Consider the following 21985-nt stretch of genomic DNA (forward strand, 5'->3'; position numbering starts at 1 on the left):
GTCAATAGACTCCCTGGGTTCTCTGCATAGTTGACCTCAAACCATTTTACGAATGTCCTAACACGAATTTTCCAACATCCGAAGTAAAATTCGACAAAATTTCTGTCTCGACACCCGAAGTGTTGCTCCAACATACGAAGTTAACAATACGCGTACGCGTGGAATTTTCTCGAAAGCGTCAACCGTGGTTTGTTGTTGACGCCGCTAGACGGCAGTACATCGGAGGGATGCCAATCGAGCGTCACCTTAATCAGTCCTCTCATCTCGTGCGCATCGTGTGGTTGTTCTCTATTCGCTCAGTTATTAACAGTGTTTTTTATCTTCCTTTTTCACGTGTTGTTTTCTGTGTTTCGTAATCATGGGTCCTAAAAAGCTTAGTTTCGGTTCAGGAAGTAGTAGTAGTGGTGAGAAAAGGAAGAAGTCATTGCTTTCATTAGAACTAAAGCAAGAAATAATAGAAAAGCATGAGCGAGGTGTACGTGTTAGCGATCTGGCTAAACAATATGGCCGGAATATGTCTACGATCTCGACGATCATAAAACATAAGGCAGCCATTAAAGCAGTGAAACCTTCGAAGGGGATCACGATTATTTCCAAACGTCGTAGCCCTACCCTTGAAGAGATGGAACGCCTTTTGCTAATATGGATCAAGGACAAGGAGATTGTTGGCGATAAAATCACTGAAACGATCATTTGTGAGAAGGCCAGCGCTATCTACAGTGACTTGAAGGTGGGGTGACGTGGGGGAGAGTTCAGCCGATCCTACAACGGAGGAATTCAAGGTGTCTCGAGGTTGGTTCGAGAAATTTAGGAAACGGACCGGGATTCATTCAGTTGTTCGGCATGGAGAAGCTTCGAGTTCGGACACCAAGGCTGCTAAAGACTTTGTTAAAAAGTTCGAAAGCATCGTGGCGGAGGAAGGCTACGTAGAACAGCAGGTGTTCAACTGTGATGAAACCGGTCTGTTTTGGAAAAAGATGCTTAGTCGAACGTACATTACCGCTGAAGAGAAGAAAATGCCTGGACATAAGCCAATGAAGGATCGGTTGACTCTTGCGCTTTGTGACAACGCCAGCGGGGACTGCAAAACTAAGCCTTTATTAATTCACCATTCCGAAAATCCTAGGGCATTTAAAGCACATAGAATTAATAAAGACATGCTGCATGTTTTGTGGCATGCTAATTCTAAGGCTTGGGTCACTAGACATATATTTGTTGAATGGGTAAACCTAGTTTTTGGCCCTGCTGTCAAGAAGTACCTTCAGGAGAGGAATTTGCCTTTGAAGTGCTTGCTTTGTTTGGATAATGCACCCGCTCACCCCCCAGGACTCGAAGATGATATCATCGACCAGTACAAATTCATTAGAGTGTTGTATCTTCCACCGAACACCACCCCTATCCTCCAGCCCATGGACCAGCAAGTCATCTCTAATTTTGAGAAGCTCTACACCAAGCACTTATTTAAGCAGTACTTTAATGTCACGCAAAGCACCAACTTAACTTTGCATGAATTTTGGAGGAGCCATTTTAATATCGTGCACTGCTTAAAGATCATAGATCAGGCTTGGGAGGGAGTAACTCGTCGGACACTGAATTCAGCTTGGAAGAAGCTTTGGCCTGATGCTGTTGCTCCCAGAGATTTCGAAGGTTTTGGCCCCGAGCCTGAACCTGTGCTTGCCGTCGAGGAAGGCGTAGAAGAGATTGTATCCCTTGGCAAGTCCATGGGTCTGGAGGTTGATGAAGATGACATCACCGAACTCATCGATAAGCATCATGAAGAGCTCACCACCGAGGAACTCAAGGAGCTGCAAGCCACGCAGGATGATGAGTTCCAAGCGCAGTTGAGTGAGTCGGAGGAGACTGAGGAGGTAGGTCACATCTTGGGTTCGGCTGAAATAAAACTTATGTTGGCATATCATCAACACGTGGTTGATTTCATCGGTAAGCATCACCCACAGAAACTTCAGGTTTGCCGTGTAGTTGCGCAGTTCAGTGATGTTTGTTTAACTCATTTTAGAAAAATTCTCAAAAGCCGTACCAAGCAACTTTCTCTCGATAGTTTCTTTAAAAAATCTACGAAGCGGTCTAGTGATCATGATGAAGAGAAAGAAAGTGAAGCAAAGAAAACTAAGACCGAATCGAGTGAAAGTGATGCAAATTAAAAATGAAAAAGAAAAATAAATTAGAAAAAATATAAAATATAAAAATGAAAAAAAAAAAATAAACCAAGTTAGGTTAAAGTTCACGTAGTGTAAGTTGACTAAGTTACGGTACGTTATCGCAGTCGCCGTCTCTACCTCCTCGCTGATCTTCCGTCCCCTCCTGCATAGCAATTCCTACACCTGTGTTGGCCTGTCTCTAAGGTAAAGTGTCAATAAAAACCCCTTTGTTCCATTACCGAAATACAAACCACGCTATTTACAGAGGGTTTACCTTTTAGCGCAGCTGAAATGACGAGCCAATAGTTTTAACGAGGGTTAATTACCCCCGAGCTAGTTAGCGGGTGGTGGGGAAGGGTAGCTTGCTACCCCTCCCCCCTCCACACACCGGTGACTTGCTTCACTTCACTTTTGGCTCGGCGGTGATCAGACGTGTCTGCTCATCGCCCTCGTGACAGCCTTTAATTTTCTGCTTTTTCTTTTCAGCGTGTGTGTTGGTTGGAAGTTGACCTTCAGTTATTTCTTCTATATTATTTACGATGCGTACATGCCCTGGAGTTGCCGGTCGTCCTTGTGGGACTTTCATGTCGGACGTAAATACGGATCCGCACACCCTCTGCCCTCAATGTCGGGGCCGACGGTGTGACCAGGAGAAAATGTGCCGTGAGTGCAGGGAGTGGTCTGCCTCTCAGTGGGAGAGGTTTGGCCGTCGGCGTAAGAAGAAGTCCAAGAGAGACCGTTCTCCTCCGGGGTTAGCCTTGAAGGAGGAAGGTTCTCGGGACTCTTCTTCCGCCGCCCAAACCTCCCCCGAAGCTCCCCCTCGTCCGCCTCCTAAGGAGAGTCGGCCGAGTGGGAACGCAGGCCCTTGTTCTGTTTCCCGACCTTCGGTGGGGGGAGAGGGCGTCGCCTCCCATAGCGAGGCGGTTCCCCCTCCTCCTCCGGGGGAGGTTATTGATAATGCCTTATCCAGTGATGATCTTTTACAGATTTGGTCGTCCCTGGGGCTTGCCCTCCAGGGTCGCTCTTATTGACCTTGTCTCGTTGGGGGCCGCTGTTAAGCAGTCACCGGCAGTAGCAGAGGTAGTCCCTCTGTCTATTGTCAACGTCGTGGTGACAGAGGCCTCCGATGTGGCTGGGCAATCCGCCGCAGGTGCTGTTGCGGGTGATGGTGCTAAAGGCTCTCCTCCTCCTTCCGTACATCCTTCGAAGGGGGAAGTGAGTCCTTCGGTCTCGGCTGCTGCTCAGCTTCCTTCTGAGGGAAGTGCTTTAACGGAGACTCCCCTTCGGAGGACCGATGGTCCCCTCGATCTTCCCCGAGGCCGCCTCCGCCGTAAGGCTCACCGTCCGCTACGCCACAAGGGCCTCCCTTCCCCTTACAGGAGGACTAAGAGGCGCCTTTTTGGGTCTTCTTCCTCCGGGGGGGACTCTCCTCGTCAGCCTCAACCTACAGCTCCGCCTTCCTTGAACCTCTCTGCAGACCGCTCACCATCTCCTGCCAGATCTTCGCCTTCTGGAGAACTCGTCACCCGACGGGCAACGGTCCCTTCGGGGCTAAGGGATCCTTCCCTTACGCGAGCAGTGCTAGCGCACAAGCGCTCTCCTGCTTGCCAGCGCTCTCCTGCTCGCCAGCGCTCTCCTGATCTTCAGCGCTCTCCTGCTCGCCAAGACACTCCTGCTCGTCGGCTCTCTCCTGATGTTCGCCCCCCTCGCCAGCGCTCTCCTGCTCGTCAGCTCTCTTCCGAGCGTCAGCGCTCATTTGAGGACCGTCGCCCTGCGGTCTCTGACCACCCTTTAGTTCCTGCTGAACTCCCTGCTCACCATCTGCCTGGTCCTGTGGCTACGCAACATCGTGCTGCGCGTGTGTCAAAAACACATGTTCGCCAACGCGCCAGCGATCTCCCAGTTCCTGCTCGTGAACGCGCCGCGCCACCTGTCCTTTCACATGACACGCGTCGACCTTCTGCTTGCCAGCGATCTCCAGCTCGCCAGCGATCACCTACGCGCCAGCGATTACCTCCTCGCCAGCGTTCACCTGCTTGCCAGCGCGCACAGGCGATCTTAGTATCGCCTATTCAACAGCGACAGCTAGCGCGCCAACGTTCTCCAACGCTCCTGAAGGAACATGGTTCGCCAGCTTCTAGCTCGCCATCGCGCGATCGCCCGCCTGCGTATGCTGCTCGCCATCGCTCGCCATTGCACGATCGCCCTCCTGCGCATGCTGCTCGCCATCGCTCGCCCCTGCACAATCGCCCTCCTGCGGATGCTGATCACCATCGCACCCCATCACGCGATCGCCCACCTGCGCATGCTGCTCGCCATCGCTCGCCATCACGCGATCGCCCTCCTGCGCATGCTGCTCGCCATCGCTCACCACTGCACGATCGCCCTCCTGCGGATGCTGATCACCATCGCACCCCATCACTCGATCATTCACCTGCGCATGCTGCTCGCCATCACTTACCATTACGCGGTCATTCACCTGCGCATGCTGCTCACCATCGCACGCCAGTGCGTCGACATGCCACATCGCGCCATCGCCAACTTGAGCGACTGCACTCACCAGCTCGTCATCGATCGCCTGTGGATCTACATCGCCAGCGATCTTCCTCACCTACGCGGCAGCGCGTTCCCTCGCCGTCGCGCCAACGCTTGCATTCGTCGCCTCGGACACTCGTTCATTTACCTGCCCACCCTCGCGCCCACTCGCCTGCGCGACCGCTCGATCATCCACCTGCACGCCCGCGCGATCATCCACCTGCTCGCCCGCGCTCCTGCGCGACCATTCGCCCTCGCGCGACCATTCGCCCTCGCGCGACCATTCGCCCTCGCGCGACCATTCGCCCTCGCGCGACCATTCGCCCTCGCGCGACCATTCGCCCTCGCGCGACCATTCGCCCTCGCGCGACCATTCGCCCTCGCGCGACCATTCGCCCTCGCGCGACCATTCGCCCTCGCGCGACCATTCGCCCTCGCGCGACCATTCGCCCTCGCGCGACCATTCGCCCTCGCGCGACCATTCGCCCTCGCGCGACCATTCGCCCTCGCGCGACCATTCGCCCTCGCGCGACCATCGTTCGCGGCGAATTCCGCAGCCGGTGGTAGCAGCAGGAACGCGTGCTCCTAGACGGCACTCGGGATCACCTCCATCCAAACACAGGTTGGTAGTGCAGGACGAGGAGAGGTTAGTACATCATTCTTCCCCACCTTCTTTTCAGGCAGGTACCGTCGTGTCCACTCCAAAGGATCGCCCGATCCCTTTCCCTTTAGCGAGGATTTCGGACTCTGTGTCCTTGGAGCAGCAGACTTGGTTTGGTCCTCTGGCACAGGCGTTAGTGAGGGTTATGAAACCAGCACTCGCCGGCCAGGGTAATAAACCAACGGCTGTCTCTCCTACGCTGAAGAGAAAGAGAGGAGTGGACTTCGTGGTGACTTCCCCCAGGGCGAAGTTTGTTCCCAAGAGGTCGGTCGCGAAGGTCCCTTCTCCTGCACGAGTACTCTCTCCTTCTCCCGTGGACGAGGCCTTTCCGTCCTCAGGTGAGTCCAGTGGGGCGGTAGTCTTCCCCTCGGCACCATGGGGGGAGACTTCGCTTCAGGCAGGAGAATCGTCTCGTGAGGAAGGGGCCCCTCGAACCTCGTTGTTGGGATCCTGTATCCCTCCCAGGAGGGAATCCAAGGATTCCAAGACCGTCCCTAAATCCTCTGCAAGGATTCGTCAGGAACCCACGACTACCCAGGGGAATGTCCACGTATCACCCCAGGAAGAGATTCCTGGGGCAGGAGACTTAGCTGCCAGCCCGCAGGGAGGAGAACAGCAAGAATCCGAACATGCCTTCTGGCAGGTCCTAAGCCTGATAAGGCAACTTAACGGGCTTACGGATCCAGTCATCGCCCCCCGTGAAGGCAAAGACACGATTCTGGATGAAGTGTTTGACGTTCGGAAGGCCCCTAAGACCAGTGCAGCTCTGCCCTGGTCTCAGGGGCTGAAGAGTGCCAGGGCTAGGGCCAACGCTCAGCTCGCACTTCTTGCCTCCTCCAGTCGTTCCACTGCCGGGAACAAGCTCATCCCTCCTCCTCGCCTCCAGCAGAGGGGGTATTTCGAGATCCTGGGTGAGCACAACCTCGCTCTTCCTCTCCATCACTCTGTGGAGGAGCTGGCGAAGGGAGTTCCCCTTGAGAAACTCTCTGCCCGGCAGGTGTCGTTCTCGGCGGCAGAGATCCTTAACCACGAGAAGGTCGCTAAGTGTGCCATGCAGGCCACTTCGTGGCTGGACTTCTGGCTAGGATCTCTGGGCATCCTATTGCGATCGGAGGACTTGTCCAAGGAGACCAATAGGAAGGCCTTAGAGACCTTCTTGCTCTCGGGCACCCGCTCCATCGAGTTTTTGGCGCACCAGGTTACCACCCTGTGGGCCAACTCGGTGTTGAAGCGTCGCGATGCTGTGTTCGAGAGATTCCATCCGAAGGTCCCCGCCGTAGATGTGTGTAGGCTCCAACATGCTTCCCTTCTGGGGGAGAGCCTGTTTGTGCCTCAAGACATGGAGCGAACGGCTGAGAGGTGGAGGAAATCCAGCACGGACTCCCTCCTCCACAGGGCTCTTACAACTCGGCCCAATAAGCCTCCAGCCCCGCAGCAACAGTCTCGTAAGGCTTCCAAACAGGCACCGGCAGCTAAGAAAGTGGTGTCTAAGCCCCAGCCCTTTCCAGCCAAGGTCAAGAGGGGTGGTAAGTCCTCCAGGGGAGGCAAGACTCCTAGGGGTGGCGGCCGCGGCCGCAAGCCCTAGGGGTGGCAGTCCCCCTGCATGTCCACCTGTGGGGGGATGCCTTCAGCGTTGTGGCAGGTGGCAGCAACTCGGGGCCGATGCTTGGACGGTCTCTGTGATCGGCCAAGGTTATCGCGTCCCGTTCACAACATCTCAATCTCCCCTGACAGCAAATCCAGTGTCGTTGAGCTCCTATGCCACGGGATCGGCAAAGGGGCTGGCCCTTCAGGCCGAAGTCGAGACCATGCTCGAGAAGGATGCTCTCCAGGAGGTCGTGGACGGCTCCCCAGGCTTCTTCAGTTGACTCTTTCTTGTAGAAAAGGCTACTGGAGGCTGGAGACCCGTCATCGATCTCTCAGCTCTGAACAGGTTTGTCAAACAAACCCGGTTCAGCATGGAGACAGCAGACACGGTCAGACTTGCGGTGAGACCACAAGACTTCATGTGTACACTGGATCTAAAGGACGCGTACTTCCAGATCCCAATCCATCCGTCTTCCAGGAAGTATCTGAGATTCTGCCTAGACAACAAGATCTACCAGTTCAAGGTGCTGTGTTTCGGTCTCTCCACAGCTCCTCAGGTGTTCACCAGAGTGTTCACCCTGATTTCATCTTGGGCGCACAGGAACGGCATTCGTCTCCTTCGTTACCTGGACGATTGGCTGATCCTAGCAGACTCGGAGTCGACCCTTCTTCGGCACCGAGACAGGCTTCTGGATCTTTGCCAGGATCTGGGGATCGTGGTAAACCCCGAGAAGTCCTCTCTGCAGCCGTCCCAACGACTGGTTTATCTAGGCATGCTAATAGACACCAATCTCCACAAAGCCTTTCCATCAGACGACCGGATAGCAAGGCTGAGGAGGGTGGCGGAACCCTTCCTCAGGCGAAAAGAACTCCCCGCCCAATCTTGGTTGGGTCTCTTAGGCCACCTATCCTCCCTGGCCCGTCTGGTTCCAAACAGCCGCCTCAGGATGAGATCCCTTCAATGGCGGCTCAAGTCCCGGTGGAATCAAGGATCCGATTCCCCGGACATTCTGATCCCAATGGGGTCTCTGGAACAGACGGACTTGCGGTGGTGGCTGGCCGACGAGAACCTGCGGAAGGGAGTGAGTCTTCTCGTCCTCCCCCCGGAATTGACTCTGTTTTCGGACGCGTCAAAAGAAGGGTGGGGGGCGCACGTTCTGAACCAGAGGGCCTCAGGCCTTTGGTCAGAATCAGAAAAGTGCCTACACATCAACCTGCTAGAATTGAAGGCCGTCTTTCTGGCTCTTCAGCAGTTCCAACGGTCGCTGGCGGGTCACTCCGTGGTGGTGATGAGCGACAACACCACGGTAGTGGCTTATATCAACAAGCAGGGAGGCACTTTTTCGCAACAGCTATCCCATCTTGCAGTAGAGACTCTGAGGTGGACCGAAACCCACTCGATAACACTATCAGCTCGCTTCATTCCTGGCAAGAGGAATGTGCTCGCCGACAGTCTGAGCAGGGCTTCGCAGATAGTGAGTACCGAGTGGTCTTTGGATCCTCAGATAGCCAACAAAGTCCTGACTTTGTGGGGTTCCCCGACTGTGGACTTGTTCGCGACAGCCTTGAACTTCAAGCTGCCCCTGTACTGCTCACCAGTCCCGGACCCCAAGGCACTCTGGCAAGATGCTTTCCAGCAACGGTGGGACAACATCGACGTGTACGCCTTCCCACCGTTCTGTCTGATGAGAAGGGTGCTCAACAGGACCAGACTATCGGTCAACTGTTCCATGACTCTGGTAGCTCCGCTATGGCATCACGCGGAATGGTTTCCGGACCTTCTGCAACTCCTGACGGAACTCCCAAGGGAGCTTCCTCCACGACACGAGCTTCTCAGACAACCCCACTCCGGCGTCCCTCACAGGGCCGTAGCCTCGCTTCGGCTTCACGCCTGGAGACTATCCAGCGTCTCCTCGCGGAGAGAGGCTTTTCGCAACAGGTTGCGGAGAGAATGTCTCAGCACCTGCGAAGGTCCTCTGAGGGAGTCTACCAAGCAAAGTGGAGAGTCTTTTGTGGTTGGTGTCGTGGAAGGGGTATCTCTCCACTCGATGCCACTATTCCAGCAATAGCGGACTTCCTCGTGTATCTGCGAGAAGAAATGCGCCTTTCTGTCTCGGCAGTGAAAGGCTATCGCTCAGCCTTAAGCTTGGCCTTCAGATTGAAGGGCGTGGATATTTCTTCATCGCTAGAACTCTCTTTACTCATACGTAGCTATGAGCTTACCTGCCCCCAGTCGGAAGTGAGACCCCTCCTTGGAACGTGGTTCGAGTCCTCAGGTCTCTTAAGAGACCTCCCTTCGAGCCATTACACCAGGCCTCCGATCGCCACCTGTCTTGGAAGACGGCTTTCCTACTCGCCTTGGCTTCGGCCAAGCGAGTTAGTGAACTTCATGGTCTCTCGTACGACATCGCCCATTCAAGGGGATGGGGGGAGGTAACGTTCAGGTTCGTCCCTGAGTTTGTTGCCAAGACTCAGGATCCTGGAGTGCCGGATCCTCGGTTCGACTCTTTCAGGATCGCGAGTCTCCGTTCTGTAACAAGCGACCCAGACCAGCTGCTACTATGTCCAGTGAGGTGTCTGAGGCACTACTTGAAGAGAACGGCTGCAGTCCGTCCTCATGTGCGAGCTTTGTTTGTGAGTACAGGCAGGACAAAGAGGAGGGTCACCAGGAACACCATCTCAGCTTGGATTCGAAGGGTTATCCACCATGCCCTGAATCCTGACCCTCCTCCGTCACGTCGCCCTCGGGCCCACGATGTCAGGGGTATTGCTACATCCCTGGCCTTCAAGAGAAACTTCTCTGTGACGCAGGTACTTCAAGCTGGGGTCTGGAAGCATCAAACGACCTTCACAGCCCACTACCTGCAAGACGTGACCCACAGGAGCCTCGATACGTTTTCTATCGGCCCTGTGGTGGCTGCACAACAGCTGGTCTAACCTCAGGCTCCTTTTTGGACAAGTAGCAGTAGGTTGAGGGCGTTGTTACCCGGTCTTAGTCTGCGTGAATGAAAGAGTATGTCTGACCCTTACTTCTTTCTTCATTCTCCCCTCTCTTGGGGAAGCAGCATCCTGGTCCTCGCATAGCTGACCTCGACCTCTGCAGGTAACCCATGCTTCTTTTTGCTCCTAGTATTAAGCTTAATACTGTTGCGTCTCCCATACCCTGACGAGGTGGTATGGGGAACGTCCTATCCTAGAATTCCTATGTGAAGGTCTCAAGGTCAACTTAATAGGACGAGTCACACTCTCCTCCTCACACTGCTTATGTAGGCCACTCGTTCCTAGCGATGCTAGGAACTTGAGAGGTACAGGGGCTCCCTCTCTCTAGTGCTGCTCACTGAGGGATCGAGCCCCTGGGCAAGCCGAAGTCAGTAAGGCTGGGGACTTTCCACCCTTCCTAAGGGGTAAGTCACCCTCTGTAAATAGCGTGGTTTGTATTTCGGTTACGGAACAAATGACAAATTCGAAGATAATTTGTATTTTTCCTAACCATACAAACCTTAGCTATTTACACATATGTGCCCGCATTCCCTGACCCCCAAGTCAAGTCCTACCTCTAAGTGAAGTGAAGCAAGTCACCGGTGTGTGGAGGGGGGAGGGGTAGCAAGCTACCCTTCCCCACCCCCCGCTAACTAGCGCGGGGGTAATTAACCCTCGTTAAAACTATTGGCTCGTCATTTCAGCTGCGCTAAAAGGTAAACCCTCTGTAAATAGCTAAGGTTTGTATGGTTAGGAAAAATACAAATTATCTTCGAATATGTCATTTTTTATTTATTTCTTTATTATTCTTTTTTAGATATTTCTGTATTATTCAATTGTATTAATGTTATGTGTAATTATGTGTAGCAATTTATTAAGGAGTTATCATGGGTTTTTGGGCTGAGGAACGAATTAAACAAATTACAGTGCATTCTTTTGGGAATATTTACTCCAACATACGATCGATTTTACATACGAAGCAGTTCCCAGAACGAATTAAGATCGTATGTAGAGGTTCCACTGTATATATTTTTTAGAATTGTGATTTTGAACATTAAAAATGATATTCCTTTATAGGTACAAAAAGCAACGACAATAATGCACGTAATGCCTGAAATAAGTTTAGGTTTTGTTCTTTAGAATGAATTAAATTAATTTCCCATCAATCCTTATGCTAAAAATTTATCTGCAATGCATTGTGTTCCATATACTAACTCCATATTAGAATTGGTTACAGACATACTGAGGTTCTACTGGAGTAATTTTTTTTGACCAAATTGGAAATTTATATTGAACATAGACCTGATATTTTTGTATTTAAGGAGCCTGCAGATGTTTACTGAATGAGTTATAAGCATACTGTACTTTACGGTTTTACAGGTGAATTTTTCCCATAACATACAGGTACATTATTTAGAAATTAATAATTTCTTTCCTTAAAAGATTACTTATTTCAGTTTTGTATTTTTAGGGTTTACTTTAGTATAGAATGCCTCAAGATGGTTTGGGGAGTAAATCAAGCGGGAAAAAGAGGGCTGGAGGAGTCCCGCGTGTCCGTAGTCATACAGATGCTGAGTTACAGTACTATAGAGATCAAGATCACGACATCATTCTTCCTGCTTCTTTCAGGTACAGTAATGCAATTTTTTAGATAATTGATTTATTCATTCCAGTTGTGTTAATTTTGTATCAGTGGAAAAATTTTTAATGGTTTATAAATTTACAGTGTCTTTTTGGGCTCAAGCCATCTCGTCCTGATGGAAGGTTCCTATAAGTAGCTTCCAAGGGATATTTGAACTTCAATGATATTCCCAGAGAATTTACCTTTAGGTCTCCAGAATTCTAACTCCTGGCGCGAATATCCTTAAAATTTCTCTTAAGGATATCGCTTAAGTAGGGGACGTATATCTTGATACGACACATAGCAATCTTCACCCCAAATAGTGTTTTCACCTCGAGGGGGAAGAGTGGCAAATTAGAAGGGGAGCCGTTATCAAGGTTACCCTTCCTCCCATACTACTATTGAGTATCTAGATGGCGCCATATCCAAGATGGCGGTTATTCCTATTTTTGTAGCAAATTCGCACGGTGGTGTTCCCTGTTGATCTAACGTTTTTGATCGCTTTTGTGAGGATTATTATGCAATCTCCAGCTTCTTTCGCCTCTGGAAAGTTGAGTATTGATTCTTTACAATGTATAATTTTTAGAGTAATTAATTGTGTTAGGAGCTAGGCCTGTCACTGGAGGCGCCATGAGCACTATCGTTCATTATGCATGTGTTATTTAGCTAGCAGAACGATTCCCGGTTATAATAGCATTGATAAATTATGAAAGCTATTTAGGCACAATTATACTAGTAAAGATATTTATTTTATGCATAATTTCCTCTTTCTTTTATCGATCATATATGTTAGAGTTTCGGCGAATTAGGTAACCGAGATCTCGTCTTGCCTAGGCTAGCTAGCCTAGGCGATGTAGTATACTTTCAGACATTATCCCCGTTTACCCTCGTGTATCGTTTTATTAATTCAATGGGAGATGGTACATCTCCTAGAATGATATAACTTGATACTTGTCTACTGTGGAGATTCAAGGGTAATCCTTCCTTCCCTCTGAGTACAGCCATAGGCTACAACCCTATCTTGGTCTTCTTGCCATTGAGTAGACACTCCGGCTTGACTAGGCTTGTGTTTTCTGTCTCTTTCCCTGGCCGGCAGATAGCCGACTTTGGGTTTTTGACAAAACCTCAGAGTATTCAGTTTTTTGCCGGCGGCCGGCCGTCAGGGTGAGTAGTCACTCCCCTGTCGGCCTCAGCCGCCGGCATAGGAGGCTAGACCTCCCTAGGCCGCACTTGAAGTGGTTGTATGATGCCGCCACCTTCTCCCCTGCGGTCTAGAAGACTAGTCCTGTGCTCGCAGACCCTAGGCTGAAGAATAGACATTCTTCTGCCGCCTAGGTTGGTGCCGGCACTGAAACGATGTTTCTTCCATGTTGAGAGGGGGTGGCAAGCCTGCCGCCTCCCCATTAACTCTATTGGCAGACCCTAGGTTGAAGAATAGATATTCTTCTGCCGCCTAGGACGGCGCTGATATTGAAACAGAGTTTCTTCGTTTTGTGGTAGGACCGGCAACCCTGCCGCCTCCTTCCACACTTCATATAGGACCGTTTTCCCTACCCCCTCTGTCCTTTAGCGATGTCTTAGACATCGCATTCCTTGTGGCCGTCGTCCTGCAATCTCACTGCTTGCCGGCGGGTTGCGGGACCGGCTGGGCTCCTACTTAAGTAGCTGTTTAGCCACTCAGTCTTTCCCTTACGGACATAGGATCTGGGAAGGTTGTGCCAGCTATGGCGGCTGCCGGTGGGAGACCCCTCTGCCACTGAAGGTTCTTCAGTCCTCCCTTGGTCTGCCATCCACAGTCCTGTTGCCGACAGTCTTTGTGGCTGGATTGAAGCCTGAATGATGCATTCTCCCCCCTTCCATTTGAACCTTCCTTCTGGAGGAAGGCAGTAAGTTTATACAGTATACTTACATCCTTATTTAGTGTAATCATACATTGTAATAAGGCAGTCCTTCACTCCATGCTTTCTCTCTCTATCAGCTAGTGCCGCCAGGTACTAACCCGCTGCCGGACCGGCGCCTTCAGGTACTTACTCAGTCGGCGGCATGCCGACTGTACCGGTGCCGCTGGGTATGAACCTGCCGGCCATATGCCAGCCGGACTGTGCCGCCAGGGACTAGCTCTGCCATATGCCGGCTGAATTACAGTACATGATTATACAGTAGCCAGTATATTTGCAGTAGAGTACATACTGCAGATAGAAAAATATTGTATATATTATACAGTAGTTATTTGTCAACATATCTTGTGTATCCTTGCCCAGTCCTTTGCTGAGACCAATCCTATATTGAAAGAATAGAATTCCTTCAATACTCTGATTAGAAATCAGTCTACAATTTACCCTACAATATTAAATATTTAGAAGGGTCAGTGGTAGTACACTTTCTATCCCTAAAGGTTAGAACCCTTATCTTTGAGCTTCCCTGATCAGGAAGCTCTATAGTTTTTATATTGGAAGGGAAGGTCACAGCAATTGGCTGCAAGGGATACACAAGTATGTGTCTTTTCTAATTTCTAGTCCAGTCGGCGACATGTATACTCATTTTGTTTTCCTCTCTTTACAGGAGGAACCCCAGATGACATGCGATGCGATCTTCTGCAATCTTAGGAGTAAGTACTTCTATGGTCATACAGCATGCAGGTCTCATGCCCCCTGCACCATCATTACCGAATCCCTGCAATATTGGGTCCCCCAAGTCTGCAATACTTGCCGGACCTTAGTGACCGAAGGTTCTGATGACCCCAAGTCAACGGAGTCTAGGGATGCGGCACGTAAAAAGCTACGCAAATGGGTAAGAGGGTCCCAGGAAAACTCTCCGGGACCATACCTACCTAACAATAGGATGCGTAGTTTACTGTTCCCGAAAGCGGGTAGTGAAATGGTTGTGCCCCAAGCACGACTCGCACCTTCCTGCGTCCAGATTACCATCAAGACGGATGGCAGGGAGGCACCTCTGGGAGAAGATGACGATGTCCTGTAGGAATTTCTTCTGTCTGTGCCGGCCCCGGAGCCGTTACCCTTGACGTCCTCACCTTCTACCCTTCCATTGAACAACACGAGCCAGGCGCGGGCCCATCTTACGGATTTAATGGAGAACATTCGCAAACGAGGCGAAGCAAGGGAAGCGAAATTCAAGAGAGAGCTCAGTGAAGCTCCACTTATCGCCTCCCGAGGGTCATTCAAGCGACCCAGAGACCAAGACCTCCCGACCTGCTCCAAAACCAATCCCTGGAGGTATGCGGAGCTTGTGCCGATATTGAACGGCAAACTCTACATCTCAGAGAAGATGGGAGTTGTCCCCTTAGAAGACATCCAGTTTTGGCCAAGCTTTAACGCTTTCCCTGATTGCTTCATTCGACTGAAGCATGAACCAATATCAAAAGAGGAGACAGAATCGGAGGAAGTCATGGTTTGTGACCACGATAAGTCACAGGCTCTCTTGTCAAGTAGAATGAGGAAGGTGGGTTATTCGGTATCGAAAGTATCCGCCTTGAGCAAGAAACACCCTACCTTTCTTGCTCCTGCTTCAATAGCATTCCCCTTTATGTGGAAGGCATTTAAATCTGTTGCCAAGGCAGTGGAGGCGGGCAAACCATGCCCTGCACTTGAGGAGTGCAGGCCTCTATCACTAGCCTTACCCGTGCAGGAGAAGGAATGGAAGGAAGTCTACCTAACCTTCTCAGTAGGGAAACTGGACGCGGACATTGCTGGACGACAGTTTAGCGAGAATGTCCCTAAACTTTCAGAGTTTCTCTTGTGCAAGGAACAAGAGACGAAGGAGAGACTTGCGGCCTCTTTATCCCTAAAAAACTGCATAGAGATGTGTGCAGGCCAACGAAGTACCCCAGACATGCTCATGGTCTTGGCCAAAATGCATATGGCCACCTTAGTAAAAGACTTATATGCTTTTATGAAGGCTAGGAGAGCCTGTAGAGAGTTTGTGTTCGCTACTGCAACAGTGAAACATGAACCCAGGAAGCTGATATCTTCCAACATCTGGGGTAAAGACCTCTTTCCAAATGATGTAGTCAAAGAGGTAATCGAGAAAGCCATCAATGAGAATAGGAACCTTCTCCAGAAGTGGGGCATCTCTTCAAAGATGAAGTCTTCCCCGGATGTGGATCCCCAACTTAAAAGGAAGACGGAAAAGCCTATACTTTTCCCTCGGCCTGCTCAACAACATCCCACAGTTTCTATGACTGCGGTGCCCCAGGTAGGCGGTCGAGGAGGTAAACCCTCCGATCAATCAAAGCAGGGAGACGCTTCCGGTAGGAAGGAGGCTCCAACAATTTCAGTATCGTTGGACCTTCGATCCTCGGGCCCAAGGCCTAATCAAGATTGGACTAGGACGGAAACTAGACATGTCTCCAGCATTATTTCCTCAACTCTTCCAACACTTCAACCCCATATTAGAAGAGTATACCCTATAGCTCTTGAGCGTACAGGTTATAAGGAAAGCAAAGTCCATCATATTCCAGGGAAGGCTGTTTTGTGTTCCCAAGAAGGACCCAAGAAAACTCAGAGTCATTTTGGACTTGTTGCCACTCAACAAGTTCATAAGAAACAGCAAGTTCAGGATGTTAATCCTTCTACACATAAGGACCCTATTGAAAAAAGGGGCGTTCACAGTCTCGATAGACCTGACAAATGCCTATTGGCATCTTCTAGTCAGTTGCCCCCTCTCCTCCTACCTAGGATTCAAGTTTCAGAAGATAAAGTATGTTCTAAGAGCCATACTCTTCACACTAAACATAGTCCCAAGTATCTTCACGGAATTGGCAAACGCAGTCGTGCAACAACCACGCCTAGAAACTGTTCAGGTAACAAAGTACCCGGACGACTGGCTGGTGTGGGCAGCACCTGAAGCGGCTGGTCTGCAAGCATCCAAGGAAGTAACCCAGTTCCTGGAACTTCAGGGATTCAAATTCAACTTCAAGAAGTCTCGACACTCTCCAGCTCAAAGGTTTCAATGACTGAAAGTCCATTGGAACCTGAGGTCACATTGTCTCTACTTTCTCTTAGGGAAGAAGAAGTAGTTTGCAGGGCCGGGTCAGGAGACTACTGTAATCCGACTGGATTTCAAGACTCTAACAGGAAAGAGTACTGAACTCTCCAGTTCGCACCAGTGACAAACCCAGTGCTAAGAGCACTGCTGAAAGATGCGTCAGGAGTCTGGAGAAGATACGCATCAAGCACTCGAAGAGATCTAAAATGACCAATATCAGCCTTACTTTGATCACTTCTCAACCCATGGCCGAAGGCCAAGAGCCTAATGAGGACCGTGCCCTTGCAACCACCTCTACCATCGATGATCATCCACATGGATGCCTCGACGGAAGAATAGGGATTTCACTCCCATCAAAAGAAACTCCAAGGGACTTGGGTCATCTCTGTTCAAGGCCCTTCTCATCAACATTTTGGAAGCCATGGCAGTCCTTTTGATGTTGGGAAAACTCTCCCCACGCAGATCAGCCCTCATCAGGCTGATCTTGGACAGCGAAGTGATAGTGAGATGTCTGAGCTGACAATGGTCGAGATCGTCCCAGATAATATACGCGATATTAGCCATCCCTTGCCTGAAAAAACGGCACCTATTAGCAGTTCACTTTCAAATGATCCGCAATGTTACAGCGGATGCTCTACTCAGGCTCAAGCCGATAGAGTCAGAATGGTCCACAGATGCAAATTCATTCTCTTCCATCTTGGAACAAGTCCCGGAACTGCAGAATGACCTCTTCGCGACGAGCGTCATCAAGAAACTACCTCGATAAATAGCCCCATATGAGGACCCTCTAGAGAAGATAACAGACGCCATGTCCCTAGTTTGGAACGAATGGACCCGGAATTTCCTGTTCCTTCCATCTAATCTCCTGCTGAAGGTCCTCAACATGCTGAGATCCTTCCAAGGAGTGGCAGCTCTAGTGGCTCCCAAATATCCCAAGAGCTACTGGTCCCCTCTAGTGAGGGAACTGAAGCTGAGGCTGGCCCTTATACCGAACCCAGCACTGTCTCAACGGGTTCAGAAGTTAAGTGTCTTCGGTTCATCACAGAAAACCCAGAACCTTCATTTCATGATTTTCTCGCCCTAGCGGTTAAGAATAGATTTGAGATCTCAAAAGGCAGTATAGACTTCTTAGAAGAATACAAGTCTAAGTCAACTAGAAGACAATATGAATCGTCTTGGAAAAAGTGGGTTGCTTTTGTTAAAGCAAAATGACCGAAAGAAATTTCAATAGACTTCTGTCTGTCCTTCTTTATCTACCTTCATAATCAAGGTCTGGCAGCTAACACGATAACTACGTGTAAGTCAGCCTTGACTAGACCTCTTCTATATGCCCTTCAAGTGGATCTGACAAACGAAATCTTTAACAAGATCCTGAAAGCATGCGCTAGACTTTGGCCTGCAGCTCCTCCGAAGCCCATTTCATGGTCTTTGGACAAGGTCCTACATTATGCTTCATCTGTGAACAATAAAGATTGTTCTCTCAAGGATCTAACCCAGAAGGTTATTTTCCTGTTTGCTATAGCCTCAAGGGCTAGAGTTAGTGAAATAGTAGCCCTATTAAGAAATGAGGGCCACATTCAGTTCACAGAAGTGGGAGAACTGAAGCTCTTTCCTGATCCAGCTTTTCTCGCCAAGAACGAGCTACCCACTAAAAGATGTGGTCCCTGGAGAATCTGCCCTCTGAAGGAAGATGTCTCTTTATGTCTAGTGGAGTGTCTAAAGGTCTATCTTCGTAGAACTTCAGACTTCAGGGGAGGACAGGTCTTCAAAGGAGAAACCTCAGGATCAAACTTATCCCTAAAACAACTGAGGGCGAAGCTCACCTACTTCATTCGCAGAGCGGATCCTGACAGTACACCCACAGGTCATGATTCAAAGAAAATTGCTTCATCACTGAACTTTTTTCAGTATATGGTCTTTGAGCATCTGCACTCATATACTGGATGGAAATCATCCAGAGTGTTCTACAAACACTACGCTAAGCAAGTCCATGAACTGAAGCATTATGTGGTGGCGGCAGGTAGGGTATTAAAACCTGTCGTCTAATTACTGCGATGAACAGTGAATTGATTGGGACTATCAATTATGGGGAAAGGGTGTTGACACTCCCAGTGCGATACCTTTTAAGCGAGTGTCACCATGGTGATGCTAAGACTGTTCAAAATCTCAGGTGTGGAATTATACAGATAACACTTGTGTCGTGTGTACATAGTACACAGTGTTGATAGTATACAACATTTTCAGAAGTTATATTGGGGAAAATTTATCAAAATTTTCAGTTTTAGAGTGGAACTCATTATTTCTTCCCTTTCAGGGAGGGAAAAATATTTTCTGTATACAGTGAACCCTCGTTTATCGCGGTAGATAGGTTCCAGACCCGGCCGCGATAGGTGAAAATCCGCGAAGTAGTGACACCATATTTACGTATTTATTTAACATGCATATTTAGACTTTTAAAACCTTCCCTTGTACGTAGTACTGTTAATAAACTACCCTTTAATGTACAGAACACTTAATGCATGTACTACAGTACCCTAAACTAAAACAGGCACAAATATTAAAGGCGATTTTATATCATGCGTTTCCTAAACACGCTAAAAAGCACGATAAAAAATGGCAACCAATGTTTTGTTTACGTTTATCTCTGATCATAATGAAGAAACAAACTCATTTAGTGTACACATATATGTATAGGTTAGTTTATGCATCGATTATATTGATTATACAGTATGTTGATTTTGTTATTACCAATGTTTTACTTAATTTTTCTTAGGACTTCCAAATGAAATGTTTTTCTTTATGACGCCGCCTGAAACGACGGCGTCATAAAGTACGCTCAGTAAACAACCACGCTCAGAACAAAAAAGGCATTTAACGCGCATGATGAAAGTGATAAATAATGATATTTACAGTAAAAGCATTTACAAAATATGTTATTACAAATATTATTTACCGTATCTATAAACAATTTACGAGAGAGAGAGAGAGAGAGAGAGAGAGAGAGAGAGAGAGAGAGAGAGAGAGAGATTTTTTGTTTTACGTATGTAAATGTAAATTTTAAACAAAAAAAATATGATAGGTTACAACATGTATACTCTTCAGACTTTTAAAACCTTCCCTTTAACTTAATGCATACAGTACTAAACTAAAACAGGCACAAATATTAAAATGTTAGAATATTAAAGTAAAAAATAAAGATTGTTACTGTACTCACCACGAAAGAAGTTGAAGAAAAACTTGAATGATGATGGCGATGAATTTGCTGCACAGTAGAAATGATGATGATGAAGCTGATGATGTCTTCTACTGTGCAGCCAATGATAGTATTTTACGTCTCTTCAAACGGAGGTGTCTTTTCCTGGGACACCTCTTCAACTTCTTCCTGGGAAACTTCTTCAATTTCTTCCGAAGGCGTACTAGCAGGAGGAACTGGCTCTTTTTTTGCGAGGCTGGAAGAACATTGTGATCGGAAGTTGGTGTCGCTGCTTCTTTTTTCGCTCTAAGAGCATCCTGTAGGGAGTCATGTCTTCATCGATCTTGTTGCAGAATTGCATAGACCGAACCATATCCTCGTCCCACTCTTGCAACATTTCTTTCACCTCCTTTATATGGTTGCAGACCTTGGCAAGCCGTTCTAATGTTAAGCCCGTTTCTTCGACATTTTCTTGGGTCTCTTCCTGGGTTTCGCTCTCTTCTTCACTGGCCGATTTCGTCAGGTCTTCTAGGTCTGCGTCAGTTAGCGGCTGGGAATGGCAGTCCAACAACTCGTCGACGTCTTCAGTCGTCATGTCGCCAAACCCGTCACCTCCAATTATCGCAGCCAACTGCACAGATTTGCGTATTGCAGAGTGTTGGATTTCAGACGGAGTAAATCCCTCGTCATTGTAAACAATCTGGGGCCACAACTTCTTCCAGCTCGCATTCACGGTTGCAGGTTTCATTTCTTGCAGTGCCTTCTGAATGTTCTGCAGGCACGTGGCTATGGTGTACTGCCGCCAGTACGCCTTCAAATTAAAATCTTCATCTTCATCTTCTTGGGCAGCATCCACACACGCAACGAGGTCCGCCAAGGTATTCTTCGTGTAGAGGGCCTTGAACGCCCTGATAACCCCCTGGTCCATCGGTTGAATTAATGACGTGGTGTTGGGTGGCAGGAACTCAACCTGAACGCCCTCACGCGACAGGTCAGTTGCGTGTCCACCAGCGTTATCCATAAGGAGAAGGATCTTGAATGGCAAGCCCTTCTCTCAGAGATATTGACTGACTTGCGGGATGAAACACTGGTGGAACCAGTTGGAGGTCAGCATCTTCGTAATCCATGCTTTTGGATTACAGTATGCATCCAGTACACGGGAAGGAGATTCTTATTCTTATTTTTCAAAGCGCGAGGATTTTTCGCCTTGCAAATAAGCCCCGGCTTTAGCAAAAATCCAGCAGCATTGCCACACATCACGAGGGTAACGCGATCCTTGAATGCTTTAAAGCCAGAGGCTTTGGCTTCTTCTTTGAACAGGAAAGTTTGCGACGGCATTCTCTTCCAAAACAAGCTGGTCTCATCCATATTAAACACTTGTTCCGGCTTGTATCCACATTCGGCGATAATATTCTTGAACGTCTGGTTCACGTAAGTTTCAGCAGCGGCAGTGTCAGTGGAAGCAGCCTCGCCATGCAGGGAAACGCTTTTCAGGGCGAAGCGTTTCTGAAACTTCGCGAACCATCCTTTGCTGGCGGAAAAACGTTGTTTCTGACGCTGGGAATCAGTGGATGTCCCTGGTTGAGGTTCATCTACATCATCATCTTCTTCAGCATGGTCGCCATCGTCGTCTTGAGGTTCCTTAGCCGCAAAATTCTCATACAAGCTCAAAGCCTTTGTTCGGATGGTGTTCGTATCCAAGGCTATGTTCTTCTTCCGGCAGTCGGCAATCCACACTGCTAAAGCACCTTCCATGTGTACGATCGTTTTATTACGCGTGGTAACGACTCGCTTCGCTGATCTGCTAAAGGTGATGGTAGCCGTCTTTCTAATGTTCGCCTCGTCCTTCTTGATAAAGCGAACGGTGGAATCGTTGACTCCAAAATGGCGGGCTGCGGCCGCGTAACTTCTACTGTCTTTTAACATATCGAGAAGCGTCACCTTTTCAGCAATCGTCATCATCTTTCGGTGGCGTTTAGGGTCACTACCAGCCTTAGTAGAAGCAGAACGCTTGGGAGGCATTGTACAGTAGGGTTTAACAGAAAGTTCAACAAAAAGTTCAACTTAAAACAGTCACGCACAGCACAGATTAAAGTTCACAATAACTTAAGAACATCTACTCAGCGATACGGCTGGAGACAAAGTGACCGCGAATACGTAGATGCTGCGGGTTGGAGATGCGGGCAAAACACCAATCACAGGCTAGATAACAAAACTTGGGTTCTGATTTGTCATCTATCAGCGCT

General features: G+C 49.0%; 1 protein-coding gene across 2 annotated transcripts in view; it reads left to right on the plus strand.

Annotated features, from left to right (window-relative positions):
- Wdr37 (WD repeat domain 37) overlaps positions 1–21985 on the plus strand; it is a 660332-nt gene that overhangs the window by 466978 nt on the left and 171369 nt on the right. For both annotated transcript variants that reach the window (XM_068360758.1, XM_068360757.1), the window contains exon 2: positions 11393–11550. In XM_068360758.1, the coding sequence (XP_068216859.1) occupies positions 11411–11550 (140 nt within the window). In that variant the 5' untranslated portion in view covers positions 11393–11410. The remainder of the gene's footprint in view (positions 1–11392; positions 11551–21985) is intronic.

The sequence above is a fragment of the Palaemon carinicauda genome, chromosome 37 (assembly GCF_036898095.1).
Source record: "Palaemon carinicauda isolate YSFRI2023 chromosome 37, ASM3689809v2, whole genome shotgun sequence".
Lineage (NCBI taxonomy): Eukaryota > Metazoa > Arthropoda > Malacostraca > Decapoda > Palaemonidae > Palaemon > Palaemon carinicauda.